We start from the raw sequence: 22,341 nt of genomic DNA, 5'->3' as shown, positions 1-22,341 counted from the left end.
GCACCACGCGCTGTGACGTCACATATCACAACATTTTCTTGAAAACCCCTCGATTTAATAGGGTTCCCGTGATCGGAATAATTTTTGGACTTCAAACACTTGTTCTATAACCGATTTAGAGGCATAGGCTCAAAAGAACTGATTCATTATATATTTTGGATTATTTTAGAAATAAGTGTTGTAAGATTTTGTATGTTTAGAATCTCTATTTTTTGATGATGTATTAGAATATTTAAAAAATCGGCTTTTAAAAATAACTTTAAAAAACCTACTTAATGTCAGATCAATAAAAATTACTTAACTAATTTATTAATAAATACTACCCAATTACTTAATTTTATTCATTGAAGTAGATATTTTTTTAAACTGTCATAGTGATTATTAGAATCCTTATCAGGTCAAATTTCAAATTGTATCTTTACGAGCGGATTATGTTCGCCTCTCCATTTATGAACTTTTCTATAACACTAGAATTTCTTCATCGAGATAAAAATAAAACATAATATCACTTTAAATACCTGTGTTAAATAGCCAACACTTGACTTTTGTGATTTTGAAACTCAAAAACTTTAATTTCATCAAATTTTATTATGAAAACTTAATCAGTATTTAAAATAATTATAATAAATAGGTAAAACTTTTCTAAATTAAATTCTGATCGAATATTTTATTACCTTGACTAGATGCTAGTTTTGAATTTGTAAAATCTTAAAAGTTGTAAAGGTGGAAATACAAATAAAACATAAAAGTCGATTTAAACAAACGATTTATTTTTACGTTCAAGAAATTTAGAATTCACACTACTGTGTAAAGTCAAAGGTACAGTATATAATACCAAACACCTAAATATTTACAATCAAAAATAAATAACAACATAACATTAACATAAGGCGTTTGCATTGGGTTTGCTTACTGCATTGATTGTGTTACTTGTACTACACATAGCGTAACAAAGACAAAATTATCTTTTGCGATTATTTATAACGCAGAGCTTGTGTTGATGACAATTAAAAATATATTAAAAAGTCATACACGTACTTAGTAGATAATACAAAATATCATCATGAAGTAAGAATGAGAAGTATCAGTACTTGTGCTATTTTTATCTCGACCAACTTCAAAAAATTTAAAAATTTAATAAGATTTTTTTTTATTTGTAGAATGCATACAGAATAAAAAAAAATATATAGATTGGTCCCGTGGATATTTTGTCGATATCAAATTTGTAGTTGACAAATTCATGATATTATTTCTGAGACTTGAAATCGTAAACATTGAAGTAGGCTGATTCGTTTTATCTTTACCACAAAGAAATTAAAAATGATGCACATTGCACGACACGCGCTAGGTTTTTTGACAATGCATTTTCTGACCAATGCGTAATTGCGCACGCGCACCATTTATCTTATCATATACTAAAGTACATAACGAAGTTCAACATTCCCATAAATTATGCTCTGTTACGCTTTACAAATAAATCAGTTTGACATTCAAACAGTAGTGTAAAACTAATTCGTCTATTCCCATTCGCTCCATTGCCGCTTGGTGCCACTTGTCTGGACAATATAGTAATTTGACCTTGACCGCAAAAAAAGGAAGCCAAGACGACTAACTATAATAAAAAGTTCAAAATACTAGATAGTCGATATAGCGTGTCACTGATTCCTTGATGATTTATTGATTTTATTGGAAATATTTACCATGAAACAACAAAGCACCAACCGACAATATAAACAAAAGTGGGGATATGGCTTTACAATATAAGAATAAATATTTATTAATATTACCAATAGGTATGGAATATTTATAAAATTACGGATAACGATCCAGCTGCGGAGATTGTTTCAAACAATCTGAGCATAAATTTAAATTCAAATATATTAATCACCTGATTTTTTCACGTAATGCTGGGTACACAACGAGCCCATATGGATACTAAAGGATTCAACGAAAAGGATTCAGCGGTTATTCTTGTCTCTTTCCAAAGTAGGATTTCACATTATGCTAAAAGGAGAGAAATTCATTCGTTGGCTCGGTGTGCACGCGGCATAAGAGTTAGATCTGACTAGTGTATATTCTGATTATGCACATGATATATTATTGCATTTCGCAATGGAAGTAAATTATTTTGAAAGAGAACATTAACATATTTATATAATAATCTTTTATTCTCTTGTTTCATTACAATCCATTGCATTTTCAAATATCACATTAGAGCAAGATAACAAGTCAGGTCTAATCCTTATTGTTACAATCTGCTATCTATATATAATATTATTTATGTCGTGATATATGTATTACCAGTCAAATGTAACTAATATATAATTTGAGAACGCTGATTTATCAAGTTTCCACACGCTATTTCAATGTACTAGATACATTTGACCGAATATCACTGATCATACCAAAATCTGGTTGCAGGTATAATTAATTAGATACAATAACAACCTGGGGTTTTGATATAAACCTTAAAAACTAAGAAGCTCAGCTGAATATAAATTTACTTATGGAATTGGGGAAACGCACACCTGTGCACTGATACATAACGTAGTACTTATGTTTTTAAATTTAACAATTCTAGATATCTAATATATAACCAGTAATTATATCGAAAGATATTCAAAAGGAAATAAATATATTAACATACTGCCTTGGATGTAAATAAGTACTTCCCTATACTCTCTAAAACTCTATAAACGATACTTTAATTAGTTTTATTTAACGACTGACACGTAAATGAATACTCCCATTAAGTACTGGTATAATTTTGTATTAAATTTTACTGTAAATAGAATATGGCAATGTGGTCCAAGGGAAGGCAAGATGAGACCGTTGGTCTTGATTAAGATATCGTCTACTGTAACAACTAGAATTGAGCTTAAATATCTTCTACTATTAACATGGGGTGAGACAGTGTAGGCGGAAACTATTACTTCCATTTAAATAGTTTACAAAATTTTCTAAAATAGAGTAAAAATGTCTAAATACAGCAGCTAGGTCTATGAAAAGAAATATTATTACGTTAAAGAAAACTTCGTTTTGACACGGTTGTGACATAATCTTGACGAAAAAGTCCGCCGTGCTCCTACTAGAAAGGTTTTTAATGATAGTTGATAATTAACAGCTGTGTTGTGACCGATTGAACTGAACCTTCGAATATTAATTCGCAAAATACAATTAACTTATGAAAACATACTGAGTTGTAGCCGAAGACTCAAAATCTTTTTTTAATCGGACACTAACATAGTAGGTATTACAACAATAAATTGATAAGGCGCTAATTTTAAGAATGTCGTAGAAGTTTTGTTTATCTAAGATAATACATTTACATACACATATAGATCCGCTACAAAGTCAACAGACAGATAATCGGTTACATAAAATAGGAGTACACAAATATAAAAGATTTTACAATGGTACCAATTTAGTCTTGATATACAATAAACAATAAATAACGCAATATTAACATTTTTAAGGCAAGACTTATAAGAGGCACTGGATTATTACATGCCTTAAAATATATCTTATGTATCTTTAAATTATACTGACTTGGGAAAATATTATTCCGACATATGTACAGGTACCAATAAATATAACACTAAGAAGTCAAATTTTGATATATCACGGCATATTTAATGAAAAGATTCGACAATAATAATTTATTTAAAATCAATATATTTCTATTGAACTAGTAAGATTAAAATATTTACAATCATAAATAACGCTTTCTGCGTTGAAAATTATCACTATAAGGTATCGTGACGTTTACTTCAACAAAATGATAGTATTAAATATTTTATTTAAATAAGTAATTATTGAATAAAGCGGACACGTGTCCCATACAAGAGTAACTGTTTAATAATAAGGCTTTTGGAAACTATAGGCAAGACTTAAGTCTTCACAACCCAAATGACAAATCGACTAAATTACCAATTCCTTTTAAATATTTAAAACACATGATTTACACACTTTTATCGGTCGATAAATTGTTTTATTGTCATTTTATTTTATTGTAAGCAATGCGTAGGATACGCATTGTTAATTATAAGAATAGTAACTAAATTAGCGTAAAATATGAAAATATGCGCTCAGTATTAACTTCATAACAAATTATCTTAGTGTATCTACATTACGTTCTTTTCTGTGCGTCGCTGTTGGAGCGAGATAGTGAATTCAAATCTGTTTTTCCGGGAGGCTCAGAATAGTGAATATACTGACCAACTCTTAACAATTTAACGACTGATAAAAGTATTGTAGTATGTGACTGTTAAAAATTATCATTTGACCAATTACAGTAGTATCACAATATGCTGCAAATGCTTCAAAAATAATACTGGAAATAAATATATGAACCGTTGTCATACCCTTTCACATAGCTCTGGATATACGTGGGTTTTGTTTAAATATTTTTTTATTATATTTTAAGTACTCCATCTATAAGAATAATGCTAGTGACTAAGATATGGACGAATAGATTACGATGGATGGACACTATCAAATCTAATGTTTAACTTATATAAAATGCTTTATTAAATGGAAATGGAATGTGGAAGTTTCGAGTAACACAGACAATAAAATGTGACTACTTAAACTCTCTACTAAACCACAAATTTAAACCGATACCGATATACTTTAATAATGATATTATATTTGAGTTGGGGTCATACGTTTCATGCTTTAGTAATATTATTATACTGTTTGTCGCGCTTTCGCAGTTAAACAGCTGGACCGCTTTTGATGTAATTACATCCAACGATAAGTACCAAATTCAATGAAGTACATAGCACTCGAGTACGCAATACAATAAGAGTCAAAGAGTAGATTGTTTCAAAAGAAAAAATATTAATGGTTAAGATCATCTTTGACTCTTATTATATTTAAGCACAAACCTTTATTTTATCGACCATCGGAGAAATTTTATTTAGGTAATGTTAGACTCGGAAAATGGAACATGATTATAACATTTTACAAGTTACGTAAACAATCAAAATGGTAACAAAAGTACTTACGGATGCTGGTAACAACATTTTATTTATTAATGTAACATGCCAATGATATCGATTTTTCAGAAAAAATAACTTTCAGTGGCGGCGTTGTCGTTGTTTTATTTATTTTTATTGACTCGATATTAATTTCAAATCTTTTTACGCGTTCAACACATAAAAGAATAAAAGAAAGAAGATTATTTTGCGTCACGTAGGTACTTAGTTTAAATAAAAATACAACGAAGCGGTGCTTTCAGTTTAACAGATAGAAAAAAATTGGCACAACTTGAGTATAGCTTTACAAAGAAATATTTTACAATACTATTAAATCCGTAAATACTATAATTTCCTCATTATAAGAGAGTTTAGCTGTTTAATAACTAAATAGTACGAGAAATAACTAATATTTATTATGCATATTGCTTTGATAAGGCCTCGTATTATGAATGTTTATAACTTCAATATAATAATCGACAATGACTCAACAAAGTACTGCAGTAGATATTGTACCTAAATTGCAGAGTTCTGAAATAGGTGGATGTATCAACCATTGTTAGTAGAGATAGGATCTATCAAATTTAGGGGGTTTCAGTCGGAATTTTGTCTATTCGGCGACGGCGCGCATGTTAAAGTTAACGTCAAAGTTGACTGAAGCAGCTGACCCATAGTGTGTTAATGTTGCAGTAAAATGCAGATGTGTATGAACGGCCAATCGCGCTTTTGCGAGCAATAGCAACTGTTTTTAAATTTTCAAAGATCGAAACGTATGCGCAACTTGAAATTTTCATTTAATTTTTTATGGTTAATGGAATGTTTTATTTTGTGAGTCTATCAGACATTAAATTTGTACTCATAAATTGGCTTTTGAATACATGTGTATATAATGTGTTCAAAAGAAAGTTTTCTAATTGTTACCGTGATACTAACATAAATTATCCCGTTATATTTAAGTAAAATTTATTAATGTGAGTCAAATTGCTACGTAATCAACTTTACACTGGTATTGGAAATGATCTACAATAATAACGAGATCCTACAAAAATACTTAAGTTGCTCATACGCTTCGTTATACGCAAGATTCACCTAAATATCAAATCCAGTCTTTTCATAAAGAACTTGTATGAAACTAAACAACTAACAAACTCGACGTTGTTTTCTTGTAAAAGTTGTAAATTTAAAAATCAGTGTATTATTTTGTAAGTCGATCAAGGTCCGGTATCAAGACGACAATGTAGTTTAATTTTTTAATATTCTATTTATTCTAGTCTAGTCTGAAGTTAAATTGGTCAACAATACTAATCATACGATATTTAATCGATTGATTTGAAGATATCTAAGCCATAGCTTGATAGATCTAGATCTTGGTCTTACCTTCATCATCAAGGTTACATGTAAAACACCAGCAACATCACAGTAATAGATAGCATGACATCATGAACAATAGCATTTGTACTCAAAACTTTAGATAAAACGATTTTTCAAGTTATTATTGTCCTGTCCGTACATTAGTACCTCCATGTTTGCGAATACGCGTTAGTGCCGCCGTCCCACCTCAGCCACCCGCCTCGCCCGCAAACCACATTGAGTGTTTATCATTGGAACGGATAACTAATTTTTTTATGAAAGTAACATTTATGAAATTATCAAAACTCGAGTAATCGTCATTGTTTTTGACAGAAGATATTAGCACTCTATCCCATTTCTTATTGTGTATTTCTAATAAGCATTTCTTTTTTTTTTTGTATGAATGAAACGAAAGATACGACGAAGTCTCTAGTTTTCTCTGTTTACGTTCCTTGCGACGAAAAGTGTAATAAAAATAAAAAATATTTTCTTCCGTCAGAAACTTAAACATTTCTTGTAATTTACCGTAATTTCTTTAGACAAAATTTGTGAACAGTAAGTTCTTCATATAATAATTAGTGCGAACGCGACCTAATGACAGGTTGACACAACCACAAACAGCCCTTTTAAACGTGCTGGATGGTATGTTAAAGCACAATTCCTGGAATTAGTTAATAAATAGGACTCTGGTAATACAATTATAAAACCTTTACTACCAAAATGTACACCATCTCTTCAGTTTTTCGATATATTTGAAAAAATTTCGAGCCGATTCAGGGTATTAAATATATTTAAGTTGCTTTTATTGTTCCGAATAGTCCACGAAAACAAATAGTTGGCTAAGTGAGGCATTTATCGCAGTTACGTTAAAGTATTTTTTATGTTTTGATCGTTATTACCAATTATGTAATTTTAGTATTAAATATATATTAGGATTTCAAAATAAATTATAATTTACTATGTTCGTATAAAATAATTTAGGTAATTAATTATGCATTATTATAATTAGTAGCAGGTGAGGCACTTTAGACAATCACTTTTGTGTTTATTGCAATATTTTTCTTTTCAATTATGATTTCATTTACTTATTTATTATTTTGTATAAAATAATTTTGTCAACTTCTACATTCAGAATACTGATAAGTAAAATTTTTGTATTCTCATAATATAAATCACTATAATTTCTCATATAAATAATACAGTTTACGGAATGTTTAGGAGATAATAAGGCGAAAAATTTACAATGATCAAATACTTAAATATAAATTCTACAATAAATTTTACATAATTATAGGATTCATTTCTAAAACTAAATAAAATATTAGCAACCATTTATCCCTTACTCTAGATAACCGTTGAGCTCTCAGCAATATCACACTGTTTCCTAGCACATTGGCAAGCCGTTGCTTCCTGAGCAAGAATGGCAATACTCCATCGGCAATAAATACCATCAAATACTAATTCTCCGGACGTAATGATGAAACTATCCAAACATATCACAATAGGCTGTCCGGTGCTAATTTTTGGAATGACGATCAGACTTGTACGCTTGCTCCTAAGGGATGTGACACTATCGATATCGATATAGTCTATCTACATAATGATACAGCACCTGTGTGAGCGAGTGTCACCGACGACTTCGCTGGTGTTGCCAGTAAAGCGCGGCACTGCTCCCGAACTGGGAGACAATGTTAGAGGATTCAACTGCACAGGCATGTCCTGCTTCGACACTTCTGGTATTGAATTTATACTGTGGTTGTTTGTTGAGGCAAGACTATTCTCTACGGGGCTTCCGTTAGTCCTTATTTGTGACCGCTGTTTCTTCAAGTCTGCAAGGGTGCCTGAAACACGATTGTGTGTATGAGTATTACGTTATGTTAGATTTATTATTCTAATAAATGTAAACATTGCATGAGCATCTTCAATAAATGTCGGTGCCGCATTACTTTCTTTTACAATTAAACGTATCTAACTTAAGAGCGAAATAATAACACAAAAAGTTCTAAATGTGAACGTGAAATAAAGCACAGAAGTTAGTATTGAAAAAAGAGAAACGTGTGACAAATAACAGATAAAATAGATGTTAAATTTGCAGATAACTAAGACTAAAACTAAACAAAACCCCAAACGAAATACATAAGGAACATATTAGACCACACATGCAACTACTACCAGAGACTGCTTGCCTCATATGCATCCTTGTTCCGCCACACTCCCTCCATTTCAAACCATCACTGTGCAACTGTTACATGGAGTTAGACAAGTTATGATTGTGCTGTTAATGTGCGACCAATTGGTAAGGATGCATATAATTACCTGCGTTAATCATGACGGTGACATGAACATTGATTTTACCATTATCGTTTGTTGTGTACGCGGTGCTTCCCTCAGTGAGCGCGATTTGGCCGGGGCTCACTATCACCTCATTCCTACCGTCTAATACGTCCTCAACTTTGAAAGCGTCGTTGTCCTGCCCCTCGGGCGCCTTACGGACACCGTTCGGCAGACTTTTCTCGTAATGTTTGATTTGATCGTTGACGGTCTCATTGGATATCGATCCTGGGGCGTAGTGAGACGCGGCGTTGACACCGTACAATGGATTTGACGCTTTTTGGTTGTATGGAACGTTGTTTTCACTTGCATCGTTTCCATCGCCGGTTTTGTTTGAACGCTGGTTGTAGGTATGCTTGGGCACCGCGTAGTCGACGTTTGAGTCGTAACTTTGGTTGGAAGTTGTGGAGCTGGTGGAGAGCCTCTTGTGCGTGAGGTCTGGTGGTTGCAGATTGGCCGTGTTCTGGTCGTTTTCAACGCCGTTTGATAAGCCCTGGAAAATTTTAACAAAATGTCAAGCGACTTGTAAGAAATCTGATGCCAGAGTTATTTACTGTGTTAATTACACACTCAAAAAGAAGACAAGCGTATCATAGGAAAAGTTTAGGTTTTCATAATGTTTAATTATACAGTTAACTATTATTTTTTAACAATCATGCAGATCTCCAAAATATATCAGTCATTGAAAACATAAAAATATAAATTCCTAATACCATCAGTCGTTAAAATATTGAAATTACAAAAAATAATTAATCAACAGCAGTTGCAGCAGCAGCAAGCAGATCTACGCTTAGTTGTTGTTTAATAAGATAAACCAACAGTATTTCAAAGACACATATAAAACACACAAAACTTAACCTAAATGACCAAAGTCTGAAATCAAATCAAATGTTTAAAAGAAATTATTTTAAAAGTTAATTTTAGCGTGATTGAAATATTGAACCAACTATATGTTTAAGAAATGTAGCGTATATTTTTTTCGTTCTTATTTTAAAGATCTCGCATTTTTTATGTACTAACTTGCAGTACAAATTAAATTTAAGAAGTCTCATGAGGTCGCGATCGATATATATGTGTTCTGTTACTATTTTTGTGACTAACTAGATATGTTAGGTAAATGTAAAAAATGTTTATCATCGTTTACATTTACCTAACAATCATCAATTATTTTCGTTACTCAATTTTGAAAATTACATATACAATACATAATACGAATAAATAACAAGGACTATAATACACTTGTGCTAAATATTTCACACAAAACCATACCCTATACCGAAGCCCCAAAACCTGCGGTTCTTTGCGCACCCTCCGCAAGTTATCATGAGTTAAAAACATAATATCCAATGACATTATAGTCAACAATATACACACATCACAACAGTTAATTCATAAAATAAAAAATACACTATTCGTGTACTATAAAAGAATATAACTTTAAACACCAGTCCATAAAATTTTAAAAAATCACTTTATGAGTACACGATAAAAGATAGTTCCGAAGGTATATATTTGTATATCAAAATGCATTATCGAGACGAGTAGTGGCCGCGTGGAGTGACCAGCCGGACTGAAACCGCCGTCTCAGCGTGGGCCTGCGCAAGGGAAATTACTGGAAAACTTGTCTGAACGCGCGTTCCGCTACGCTCATGTGGACAACGTCATATAGTTTGTAATTGTAATTAATGCCTATCATATAGATGGCTAGAAGACATATAAACATAAATATTGCTAAACTTTTAATTAAATTATAATTCTTATTTTTTAAAACGTCCGACTGATTTTCGTTGTAGATCTGAGTTTATGACGGGAGAAAGTAATGTAATTAAACTAATACTGACTACGGTTTTCATTCATTTAAACATTTTGATAAAAACCGATTGCCACGAAAAAATTTTAAATCCTACTCGAGATACGACTTCAATACAATAGTTGTATTTTAAAAACTCTATATATAAAATATTTATTTTATTGTAATAAATAATCCAAATTATATAGAATTATTACAAATAAACATGTTTGATTTAAATATTAATTTTATTAGAGAAAGAAAGGCGATTATGAAAGTGTTGTCATAATTTTTTGTTTGCTAATCGTGCATATAAACACCATGTATGCGCAATTGGTTGGAGAGTGCTGTCGAGTGGTCCCGATCGATCGCTCCAATAAAGATGATGGACGCCATTATTAGCATTTATCACGGCAATCTATGGCCCATCTATACATAAAAACTTCATTAAACTGCTAATATTATTCGATCGTGAAGTGTCATTAGCAAAAGACGGCAATTTCACTTCCATTGTGATTTATTGTTATTTTTCTATAGTGTAACAATAAATAAAACTGACTGATAGATTCGGTCGAATGGATGAAATCAGAATTTCGACGAAAGTAATAAAAAATATATTTAAACATTTTCGGCATTAGTTGGAAGTTCAAGAAACATAATATAGTTACTTCATGTTTTATGTTACAATTTTTTGCAACTTTAAAAAATTATTTTTCTATTTGATAAAGTTCTGATGCTCAAGTCTGACCTGTATTCATTATAATTTATTTAAAAAAATAATTATAGCTTATTAGCTTATTTCCATTTCATTCGCTAATCCATTAACTTATTACTATAGTATAATCAGTCATCTAACTACTTATAATTACCGTTTCGCGTTAAGAACAGAGAAAGTGCCTGCAGAGTAACTACTTGTAATGTCCATGTTTTTATTACATTAATTTAATAGCTAGATATAGTTATGCAAGACGAATATTATTTGAATATTTTAAGTAGGCTAACAACTTTACCTAAGACTACGATTTAAAAGGATTGAAACAGGACAGAAAAAGATTATCTTTAAGTTTCAATCATATCTTGTAAAGTAGATAATCTTGTAAGATAACAAAAATATATAAGGCTGATCTTCAATGTTGTGCTTTTGCCCTCGACTTCGTCCAAGTGATATCCCCAAAGAAGCAGCACTATTTTCGGAATGAAAAGCTACCCTTTGTTTTTCCCCATATTCCTATCTGTACATACTCACTTTCGCCTTTATAATAGTTAGGATAATTTTTGTACGAAAGCAATTATTTTAATTGGTTGGGAAGAAGTCTAAGTGCAGATCTGGTGAGAGAAAATGATAAATTTAAAATGAAATTCAGTGAAGTGAGCTGTGTCAGGCGCTGGTTTAGAAACCGTGAATGATATGCCGAGCTAGTTAGTACCTAAGAAAATATTCTCGATGCGTACGAGCGTGACGTACCTAGTTATTTGTTATTTATAAACATTTCTACTCCACATTTTGAGATTAACCATGATGCTCAAATTGCTAAATTGTGATTGGTTACTTGAGTATCGGTCGAGATCCGGCCGGATCGACCTGATTATGAACAGTTAATTTTACGTCTCAACTTTTTGGCTTCAGCAACTCGAAAAATAGAACGGAGCTACAATATAATTAATAACTTACTATTTTTTATTTATGTACATAACATAACAGTGTAAATATAAAACTTACATATAGTTATACGTAGAAAGAAAAATTGTTTATTTGGTATAAATCAAAATGTAAGCCATAAAATATAAAAAACTATAAAAAACATAAAAAACACATACCATATAACATTTTAATAGTTCGTTTTGTTTACTATTAAAATATATACATACAATATTACATACATAAATACATACATACATATAAATACAAATAAATACATACATACAATATACAAATCCAAATAACACAACTTTGTGCGGCACTATACAGATAAATATCGTAAAATCAAGTCAAGCTGTCTTATCGAAATATAATAAATAAATGCGGAAGAAAAATAATAATATATAACGTAAACCAGGTAAAACTGAATACAAAGTGCATTCCGAAAATTTTGAAAATAACTGCTAAACGGCTCATTGTCTTAGCTTCAAGATATAAAAGAGTCATCTTATGATAGAACTGATTAGATGAGATAGATTTATCTGACGGCTTCAAAGAATTATTATGGCACATGGAACTAGATAGGAGTCTGGTGCCATTTGACTGTGAAGAAGAAAATAGGATTTTTAACAGAAAAATGCGAAATTAAATTTAAATAGAGTTTTGGTTACAATTGCAAATAATCCACGTTTATTAATTAACAGAAGCCTCATGGTATTACACTATCGCACTTTGAACACTTAACTACACGTCACGCAAGTTACTTTAAACTTGACTAGTGATTCACCGCGAACTTTAATATCGCGTTTATTTTTCTATAAAAACGCAAAAGACTTTTTATGAAACAGTAATTAATATTCTTTCTACCTGTATATATTGTAAGCTTTTATTTAGTTACACCTATCTCAATGTTTGTCTGTAATCATATATTTTCTTCGCTTCAATTTCTATATGAATGCATCATAATGATAGGTATGACATGATGGTGCATCCAGGATCCGCTCCCAACGAGCGAACTCCTTAACGGTTTACTGCAAGGAAGTCATTTTTTGCCACGCGTTGAATGCAACAAGATATCTACGGCGATAATAAAATAATGTGACAAAAATTACTTTTTAGAAAAGAACTTGCGAGTTTATTATTCTCCTGAATATCTCTCACTACCGGATCGGATAAAAGGATTGTGCTCGACTCCCGTTAAGAATACGTATGTAGCCTAGCCATGATGTATCGTTTCATATCATTGACATTGATTTAAGCCACCAATCATCCTCTGTGGAATACCGTGTAACCCAGATATACCTCGGTTACGCCACATACCATCTGCTAATACGATCGTAAAGCTCGCCGAGTTATGGCCTGAGCCTCTAATTGGTCCCAATTAATGTCTGAATGTGCGTACTTCACGCAATAACACTTAACTACGCGCCACATTACTTGAATTACAAAGTTAGTTTACTTTTGTTTATTTGCCAAGTGAAAACAATGCAAAGATGAAAGACGTTAAATTCGTTTACTTTGAAACATTTTACTTATTTCGATGCTTTTCAATTTTTTTTTCACTAATGATTAGTTTCTTTTTATACCTGGCTTGTGATTAACTCTCTTGTATCACCGCATGTCCCGGTTGCATTCAGGGTTTCGACGCTGTGAAGGCCGGGGTCAATGTAAAAAATAAACCTTCATATTTTGAAAATTCTGCTGTAATTTTAAATTCGGCCTCCTGCCTGATCTTTCTTGGAATGCGGATTTTTGCCTATCAGATGGTAAGGCTATGAGTGCCTAAGTGACCACGTACCATGGGATGATACGGAGTGGTCCTATTCACGCCATGTAATGCAAAATATTAATGTAGAATGAATGTAATAACTGTACCGCTAAAAACCTGCTAAAGACAATAAAAAACTTCTTAATCTGTGTAACTGCACAATACAAGAAACTATGTTCATTGCACGTAATGTACGAAGCATAAATCACTGTCATTTTCAGAACGGATTATGCGAATAGTGCATTAACATAGATATAAAGCGTACATATAATTTTAAGTTTTCCCCTGTAATTTAATCAAAATATGATGTGTGCGTGATACCGCTCCGAGTATTCCGCATACCTTTGTTCGTTCTAACAATATAATTGGTTTCCAAGTGCTCAGTCCAAATACTTGATTCGATACGCTGGACATATATCACAAAATCATTTGAGCACCATAGACAATGCAAAAAATACAGATCACGTTAGATGTTCAAATTTTATTCTAATTTCGATAGAACCATTTTTATACGAGTACGTCGAAGATCGGAAAAGTAATAATATGATGCTGGCTGGATGAATTAAGAAAAAAAAAGAAATTATGATCGGCAAGCTTGAATGTTTTTAAGTCATCATGTTAAGTATCAAGTAGCCAACCATTCCACCTCATACTGGTAAATATTTGTAAATATTGCAATAAAATGTGAACAGTAGGAATTTAATTGCGTACTATCCACTGCATGTCGATGTAAATATGAAGGTAAACATAGTATTTTACAATGTCTTCCTATACGGTGGCGAAATATTGCGTAACGCAGATATAACACGGAGATAACCTCAAAATCCATCCGCGTAATGAACAAAAATAATGAGTTGTCTAATAATGCAGTGTTATGGTTTCAAAAATAATTTAAATAATAAATTAACATATATGACATATACTATGTTCAATTCCAGGTTATATTCTACCCGTGTACCTTTCATTAGGATCCGTCCGAACAGGTAGCGATATCGAGTACCTAACAAATATTTTCAAATTCTCAGTCATTCACATCTTTCAACAACTTTCGAATTTATAACACTAGCTGAGCCCCAGTGTATCGCAATCATGGCACTTTCGGGATAAAATTAACCTGTGTGCTATTCTAGGCTAAATTCTAAAAGTGTACAAAATTTTGTCGAAATTGGATCAATTTTGTTTAATTATGCAAGTTGACAAACATCCTTAAAACTTCACGCACATATCCAAACTGTTGCAAATACTTAAAGTTTTTAGATATAGGTATTTATCCGGAATTTAACCGAAGCTAGTATTTATTACAAACAATATGGTAAATAGTTTATTGTTTAAATTAATAAATCATATTTCCTGTTGCTAATAACGTGTAATTGTACGGGTAGCTAATAGAATTAATTAAGCCCACTCAGCGCTAATGAAATTACAAGTTACACCGTTTTGCGTGTAGATCGAGTGATAGTATGGTCGGTATGTTATTATTGTGCGATAATTGCTAATTATCTTTTTTTTATTTTTGGAATATAACGCAATAAGGTCAGTACACGTTCTTGAAAGTACTTTTTGTTATTGATATGAGTAGTTTAAACAAAATATTGGACGAAATTTTAATATGTATTTTAAGTTGTAGATTTATAGTCTAAAAAACAACAAACCATGTTGCGGCTTTAATTGATGTTTCATCTTGTCATATAAAACCCAGAAATAATGTAGGTATTACAGTAATTTGCGGATAGTTATATTTTTTACACTAGTAAGAAATATAACATTCCGCAAGAATTGTGTATCCATTTCAGCTCGCAAATCTCCTGCATTATATACTCGAACCAAATAAGTAAATAAAAGTTTTTGAGAAAAATAATATTTATTGACAGTACTACGCGCTTATATTATGCGTTCAAGAAAGTCGCAAGTAACTTACGGGTTAAGTACAGTGACAAACTGCAACTATCAAATCTGCTATCACTAATGATATATATCCCATTCACATTCAGCCGAAGCAGACATCACAAATATTTCCTTAAAAACTTTTGTATGAAAAAAACTAAAAACGTTCTGATATGGAAAGATAAAACTAAGATAACCCAGTATCCAGTCTAGAATAAATGAAAACAACTAAACAAACAACTTTTTATCATTTTAATTGATCATTTCTCCCTTTCATGAATATTTTACCTAAGCAATAACATTTTAGATGATAATGAGAAAATTTGTAGTTTAAATTATGTAGTTATTTGTAACTTTTTTTTGTTAATTGTGTTCTTTGTATATTTAATCACTTTTTATTCTTAACAAAGGCAAATCTTTTTCCTGGTATATATAACTACTTTCTACAATAGATAAACTTTGTAGGTTGTTGTACATTATATTATTTAATTCGATCACGTTTTCACTATAAACTACAAAACATATTAATTTCAGAAAAAAATTATGAATTCGACGTTATTAATGTATTTAGTTATCTCAATGGTCATAATTTGTTTTGAATATATCATAAAACAAAATTTTTAATGATATGAATGTATTTAAATACATATTCGAAAATTCTTTGAATAATTCGCCACTAACCTGCAATTCGTCGTCCACAGCGACAGAGTCGAAGGTCTCCCGTAACCTCGCCTCCCCTCTGGCGTCAGCTTTAGCCGCCAACTGCTTCTCGCGGAGCGACGTCCGCCGGACCGACCGGACCCTTTGGAAATTATAATAGCAATGTTGACGTTTGTTGTTTCACAGACGCGATATTAGTAGGCGTTAGATTATATATGTACATTGAATGTGCTATTCTCTTCATATGTATAACAATGTAACGAATAGAAAGACAGATTTTGATTCTTATTTTTTGTTAAAACTTAGCTTAGATTTTACATTTGTCCTCCCGTGTATTTTACATAGAACACAGAGATGCGTCGCGTCGCATTTGTGTCAGTGAGGCCAACCCGTTAGTCTTAAGAGGTTTTGGGTCTAGATTCTACACTCCTACCTTTTGGGCTTTGCCTTGCCAGAATCATGTAGATGTGGCATGCCCAGCTCAGCTAACTAAGTACCTACGTAATGTGTTGATTTACAGGCAGACTGCAAAAGTACATACTCTAGTACAATTTTCAATATCTCCACGCAGAGCAATCGCTTTTTAGGGCTGAGATACGCGGGGTAAAAATAGTTGATAGATACTGAGATAAAGATACTGAAATAAAAATTGTTGGCCTTACTAAACCCGAGTGACCACTAAAATTATCAAATTTATGTCAAAGAAAGAAATATTCCCAGGGTGATGTTCGATTAAATAGGTTCCTTATATGGGCCTCTCCCAGGATGGGTGGTACGACAGTACCGGCTGGTGCTGGCGGTGGAGGAGGAGCGGCGCGCGGCGGCCGAGCGGTCGTGCGCGGCGTGCGCGCGGCGCCGGCGCTCCTCCTGCTCCAGCGACAGCCGCACGATGCGAGCGCGCATCTCGCCCTCCTCGCAGATATCTACCGGAAATGTTACATTAACACTTTATCTGCGGCTCCATGCAACACCGACGATATCATTTGTTAGTTTTCTAAAAACTTTACATTTGGTGACGCACCACAGTACCAGTGCCGATTTAAATTTTGTAGGGAAACGGCGCGGCGCGCCGAGCGGCAAAATGAGGAGAGCCTAAGTATTAAAAGGACAAAATCATCATAACTGTTAAATCGAAAGGTACATAACATACGTTTTATTCAAATCGCCTAAAGGCACCTGACATGACTTTTACGATTACCTACCGACAATAGAAAGTAGTCGCATACACACTAATGAACTTAAATTGTCAACCAGTGTGCAAGTTTCCTCACGATGTTTACCGAAAAAGCAAGTGGTGGTCAACGAAAACTACACTTGAATCAAATTGGCACACAGACTCAAAGAGGCACGAGTAAGATCCGAACCTGGGTCCTTTCCATCACAGATCTTAAAACACCACCGCTTCGATATTCGCATTAGTCTGTTTATTATATGATTCCGAAATATAAAATTTTAAATTCATTACTAATTTATAAAATTAAAACGTAGACACCGTGATAACGTGAATATGATTTGTAAAATTGTACAGAAATGTATGTCACTCACCTGCCGGCGTCTCATCATGTTTATTCCTCACGTTGAGATCAGCTCCATATTGCACTAATAATTCTAATACTTCTAACTGAAACAACAAATATTAATTTGTTTTATTCGTACACTACACACATACATGATCAATGGATTTGCACTGTAACACGCGTACGTTTAATACACGTACTCAATGACGACCAGTAGCCAGCCATCCTACCGAACTGTTACACTAGAAGGTCCCTAAGATCGCCGATCAGTTCAAGATGGAAAATTATCTCTTTCAGATCAGAACCACTCCATATCATCCTGTGGTTGTCGTATAAATCGACTAGGGGATGCAGCCTAGGCAGCTGATAGGCAACAATAGCATTCCCAAGGATGGTTAACGCCAGCCAGGCGACCGGTTGTAAAATCAAAGCCGAATATTCGTGATAAAATAATCTATCTAATTTATATATATATAAATTCTAAAATTAGCTTTTACTCAAAGATCCGCTCACGATAGCCTATGTTGGACATTGGGTCATTGACTAATTCGAATTTAATCAAAATCGAGAAAGAGAGATTTTCACAATTATTTATTTTCTGTAGTGTTAGTATGGATTATCAAATTTTACAAAAAATTCATTCCGGAAAAATAAACGTTCCCACGGGAAAATGATAGTGATAAATAAATAAATACACATACATGTCCCCAGCAGGCGGCCGCGTGTACCGGCTGCCACATGTCGTGGTCGACGACGTCGGCCGACGCGCGGTGTTCTAACAGAAACTCCACCACTTTGATGTAGCCGTTAGCTGAAGCTATGTGAAGCTGGAAAAATAGCTAGTAAAGTATTTTGTACTAAAAGGTACTTTCGCGTCTTATTTCTTATTATGGACAGAGAAAACTACCGACTTTCTTTCATCTTTTCTTTCGATCGATTATAGAAATATATGAGAAGAAAAAGCGCTAATATCTTTTGTTCCCACCTCGTGTCTCCGGTTTTATCTTGAGACTTTGTATCAAATAGGCCGGAAACTGTATGGAAATTTTCTATCTCATCTGATTACGCTAGCTTGCTGTCTTTAGTTGCCTTTATCAATGTTCCTTACCTTAATGACCAGTCAAATGCAAAAATATCGCGACTGTTATTAAGTTAAATAAATCCTAAACCCGTACAAAGAACGAAGGTTTGTTTGTACTGAATTGAAGTTATATCCTTTATTAACTATTATTTTCTACTTCTTTATTAACAATTTATATCTTTGTAAACTTTTTTTTTATCTCGATATCGATAGACAATCGATAAAAACAGCAAAAGAGAAGAATATATTAAAACTCACTAAAGTAGCACCCTGGTTATCCCTCGGCTCGTCCAAATCCATTCCCTCTTTAACCATTTCCGCTACATCCAGCAACATTTTCATCTCCGTAGCCGCCCGCGTCTCATCTATCAGCCTTTGCGTTACGCCCCTCGCGGCCATTTCACTCTCTATTGCATCTAACGTACTCTCCTCTTCACATATATCGTATGGCATATTCCCGTCTCCGTTCACAGCTAGTAAGTTAGCACCTCTTTGTATTAATATTTTCACTAGATTTAAGTTTCCGCAAGTGGCTGCCGCGTGTAGAGGAGTCCATTTTTCGCTGTCTTCTGCGTTGACGTTGGCGCCGTGGTCTAGGAGTAGCCGCATCATAGCTTCGTTGTTGTCTATGCAGCATTGGTGAAGGGCTGTGAGTCCATCTTCGTTGGTAGCGTCGGGAGTCACGCCTCTTGCAAGCAGTCGGCGCACTGAAAACAATTACAATTAAATTTTAGATTTATTTATTTAGGATGATTTAGTCACAGATAACGGTACAGTCATTGCAAATTCACCTCTATTACCGTCGTATAAAGTTCCATGTTGGGTTACATGGGGCATGCGATACATACTTAAATTTCAATACCTGTCAAAATTTTCCTTTGATTGTAAATAGTCTCAAAAAGAATGAGCAAAATTTGTTTCGATTTTTCTTAAAACGTGTTTCAAACATCAGTTAATGAAGCACAGCCAACCGTAAAGATGTTTACGTATTTTATGATGTTTTATATGTGCGTGCGTGTGCGTTTTAATTACCTGTATTTTTGATAATATGTACCTTTGGCTCACTGCTCACTTTGGACGACTGTTAGCGCAGTGACTTCACAATAAATGAACAAAGTGCAAAGTACAGCGAGAGTTTAAACACAGGTATTATTTGTTTTTATTACAATTTCGCGATGTATCAATAGCATTTTATATACTTTACTAATTTTGAAAGTATTTTAATGCGCACCAATAAAATTTAATTATTATAAATAATCAGTAGTAAATTGCAACAGTAAATAATATGAATATAGTAGTTAAAGCTTATGTTACTAGATTTATTTAATAGTTAGAAGTTAGATACAAAACAAAAATATATTACTCAATTCATTTTAATATTTCTGACTCATATGGCATCACTTATTTTAGATACATGGATATTTGCTAATGTCCCCATTTGCATAAAGGAATTTTAATGTCGTATTGTGTATCGACCAAACTACTACATCCTCACTCTATCGCAGAACTCACAAGCATGCAAGAACATGTATGAATATTGTATTGTTTGTATAAGAGGTTTTATTTACTGCAAGGAAAAACCAGCAATATACGTTGAAACCGCAAAATTTTGCTTGCCCATAGTGTGGGGCCGGCATCATTACCAGTCCATTATTTTCTTGATTTCGTCTAGCCTTCCATTGCTGGTCTGAGAGCAAAATATAGCAGCCAGAAATGAGTTTACGCTCGGGCATGAATTAGGCATAAGCGTTTTTGCCCCGGGCACAAACACCCCCTGGTGCCAGTTGCTTTTCAAGCCGCGCAGATAGTAAAAGTTAATCAAGTGAAAGGGCTATAAACTGAGGATTATTTTCATAAGCGATAGGATACTAGAAAACTTGGCACAATTTATGACAATATTCAATACTATTAAATGATAATATTCGTATAAAATTTGTACTCGCATTCTCAGAACGACTAAAGATTTCGTTGCAATTTGAAATATAGATGCTAAATATATCTAGCTGTGTTATTTCCCTATTTGCCCACGAAATGTCCGATCCCTTTTTTTCTTATTTGGGAAGAAGACAATACATATGTATTTTTCTATTTTCTGGATATTTTTAAACCCACATAGATATGACATATAAAATTAACATGTTATTTCCGCCACTCTTCGGTCGTGATATTGAGATTGTGCTACAAATTGTATTATCACTTTATGCGGCAATTATTACCATACCAATAAATGAAAGTGCAAACGTGAGATATCTACTTAGCATTCTGAAAATACATCGAGTGGATTAGTACAATCATACAGACAAGTAATGTTCTTCATATATGCATAATATTATCGTCAACAAGTAAAATATGTGGTTTTGTTGCCAACGAAGTTACTATCCTTTTAAGAACAAGAACAAGAATAAATCGGAAATTAAAATGTGTTTATTAGTTCACTCAAATATATAAGTCATACAAAAAATATCCGAAATATTATTTCAAATCTAGTGAAGTACAATGAGGAAACATTATACTAATTATACTAATCTATAATTTCTATAATATTTAATAATCCGTTCCTGAGATATCTCAAAATCCCAGTTAGATAAGGCTTTATAATAAACAAAAGATTAGGAGCTCATGACAATCTGATACACAAGCATAACTTGGCGAGGTATGAATAACAAAGTTAATACATCTGAGCGTAACAAAATATTTACACCGCAACCTCTGGCCTATAAATGTCGTTCGTAATTTGTGCAGTTTTACGATTATTACTAAACTAATTGTTGCCCGCGGCTCCACTCGCATTAAAAAGAACCAGTTTTTCAATCTTTCAACCCCCACAACGGGGCCTTGCTTTAAATCCATACTAAATTTCACCATTTCCATCTCATTTCTTATATTGTAAAGTATGGAAATATGTATTAGAGTCGCGCGGCTGCAGAGGACAATGCAGTCGGGTCTTATCTTTTTTATCACAAAATATGGCAGGATTTTTACGAGATGACCTTATCTGTAAAAATAAACAGGATAGCTAAACGTTTGAGACGTTTCTTATCGAGATAGAAAAAGGATAATAGAATATTGACCCCGTAAAACACAATTGCAGACTGCAGATAAAATATGTTTTAGAATAAAACGCACTGAAAAAATATGCTGTTTATTTTTTTATTTTTAATAACGTGATAACTTTATGCCTCGATGCGACCTCATTTTAGGATTCCTTTAATTGAAAGGTAAAAATAATAACGGAACGGAACTCTTATAAGATCACCATTTCGTTGTCCGTAGACAGACAAGACCCAGAAACCGCACGAATCAGACACACATGGACCATGCTTTTATCACTTTTGTGTAAATC

General features: G+C 33.0%; 1 protein-coding gene across 2 annotated transcripts in view; it reads right to left on the bottom strand.

Annotated features, from left to right (window-relative positions):
• Positions 1 to 749: 749 nt before the first annotated feature.
• The window catches only part of MYPT-75D (Myosin phosphatase targeting subunit 75D), a 34,210-nt gene continuing 12,618 nt past the window's right edge, over positions 750 to 22,341 (bottom strand). Inside the window, exons 4-10 of one of the 2 annotated variants that reach the window (XM_053750382.1) lie at positions 19,257 to 19,705; positions 18,619 to 18,744; positions 17,946 to 18,021; positions 17,185 to 17,323; positions 16,422 to 16,542; positions 8,646 to 9,153; positions 750 to 8,170 (exon numbers count right to left, since the gene is read on the bottom strand). In XM_053750382.1, coding sequence (XP_053606357.1) covers positions 7,923 to 8,170; positions 8,646 to 9,153; positions 16,422 to 16,542; positions 17,185 to 17,323; positions 17,946 to 18,021; positions 18,619 to 18,744; positions 19,257 to 19,705 — 1,667 coding nt within the window. In that variant the 3' untranslated portion in view covers positions 750 to 7,922. The remainder of the gene's footprint in view (positions 8,171 to 8,645; positions 9,154 to 16,421; positions 16,543 to 17,184; positions 17,324 to 17,945; positions 18,022 to 18,618; positions 18,745 to 19,256; positions 19,706 to 22,341) is intronic. The other variant, XM_053750383.1, reaches the window with a different exon arrangement.

This window comes from Plodia interpunctella, chromosome 10 (genome assembly GCF_027563975.2).
Source record: "Plodia interpunctella isolate USDA-ARS_2022_Savannah chromosome 10, ilPloInte3.2, whole genome shotgun sequence".
Taxonomy (NCBI): domain Eukaryota; kingdom Metazoa; phylum Arthropoda; class Insecta; order Lepidoptera; family Pyralidae; genus Plodia; species Plodia interpunctella.
This window is presented reverse-complemented; position numbering and strand designations above follow the sequence as displayed.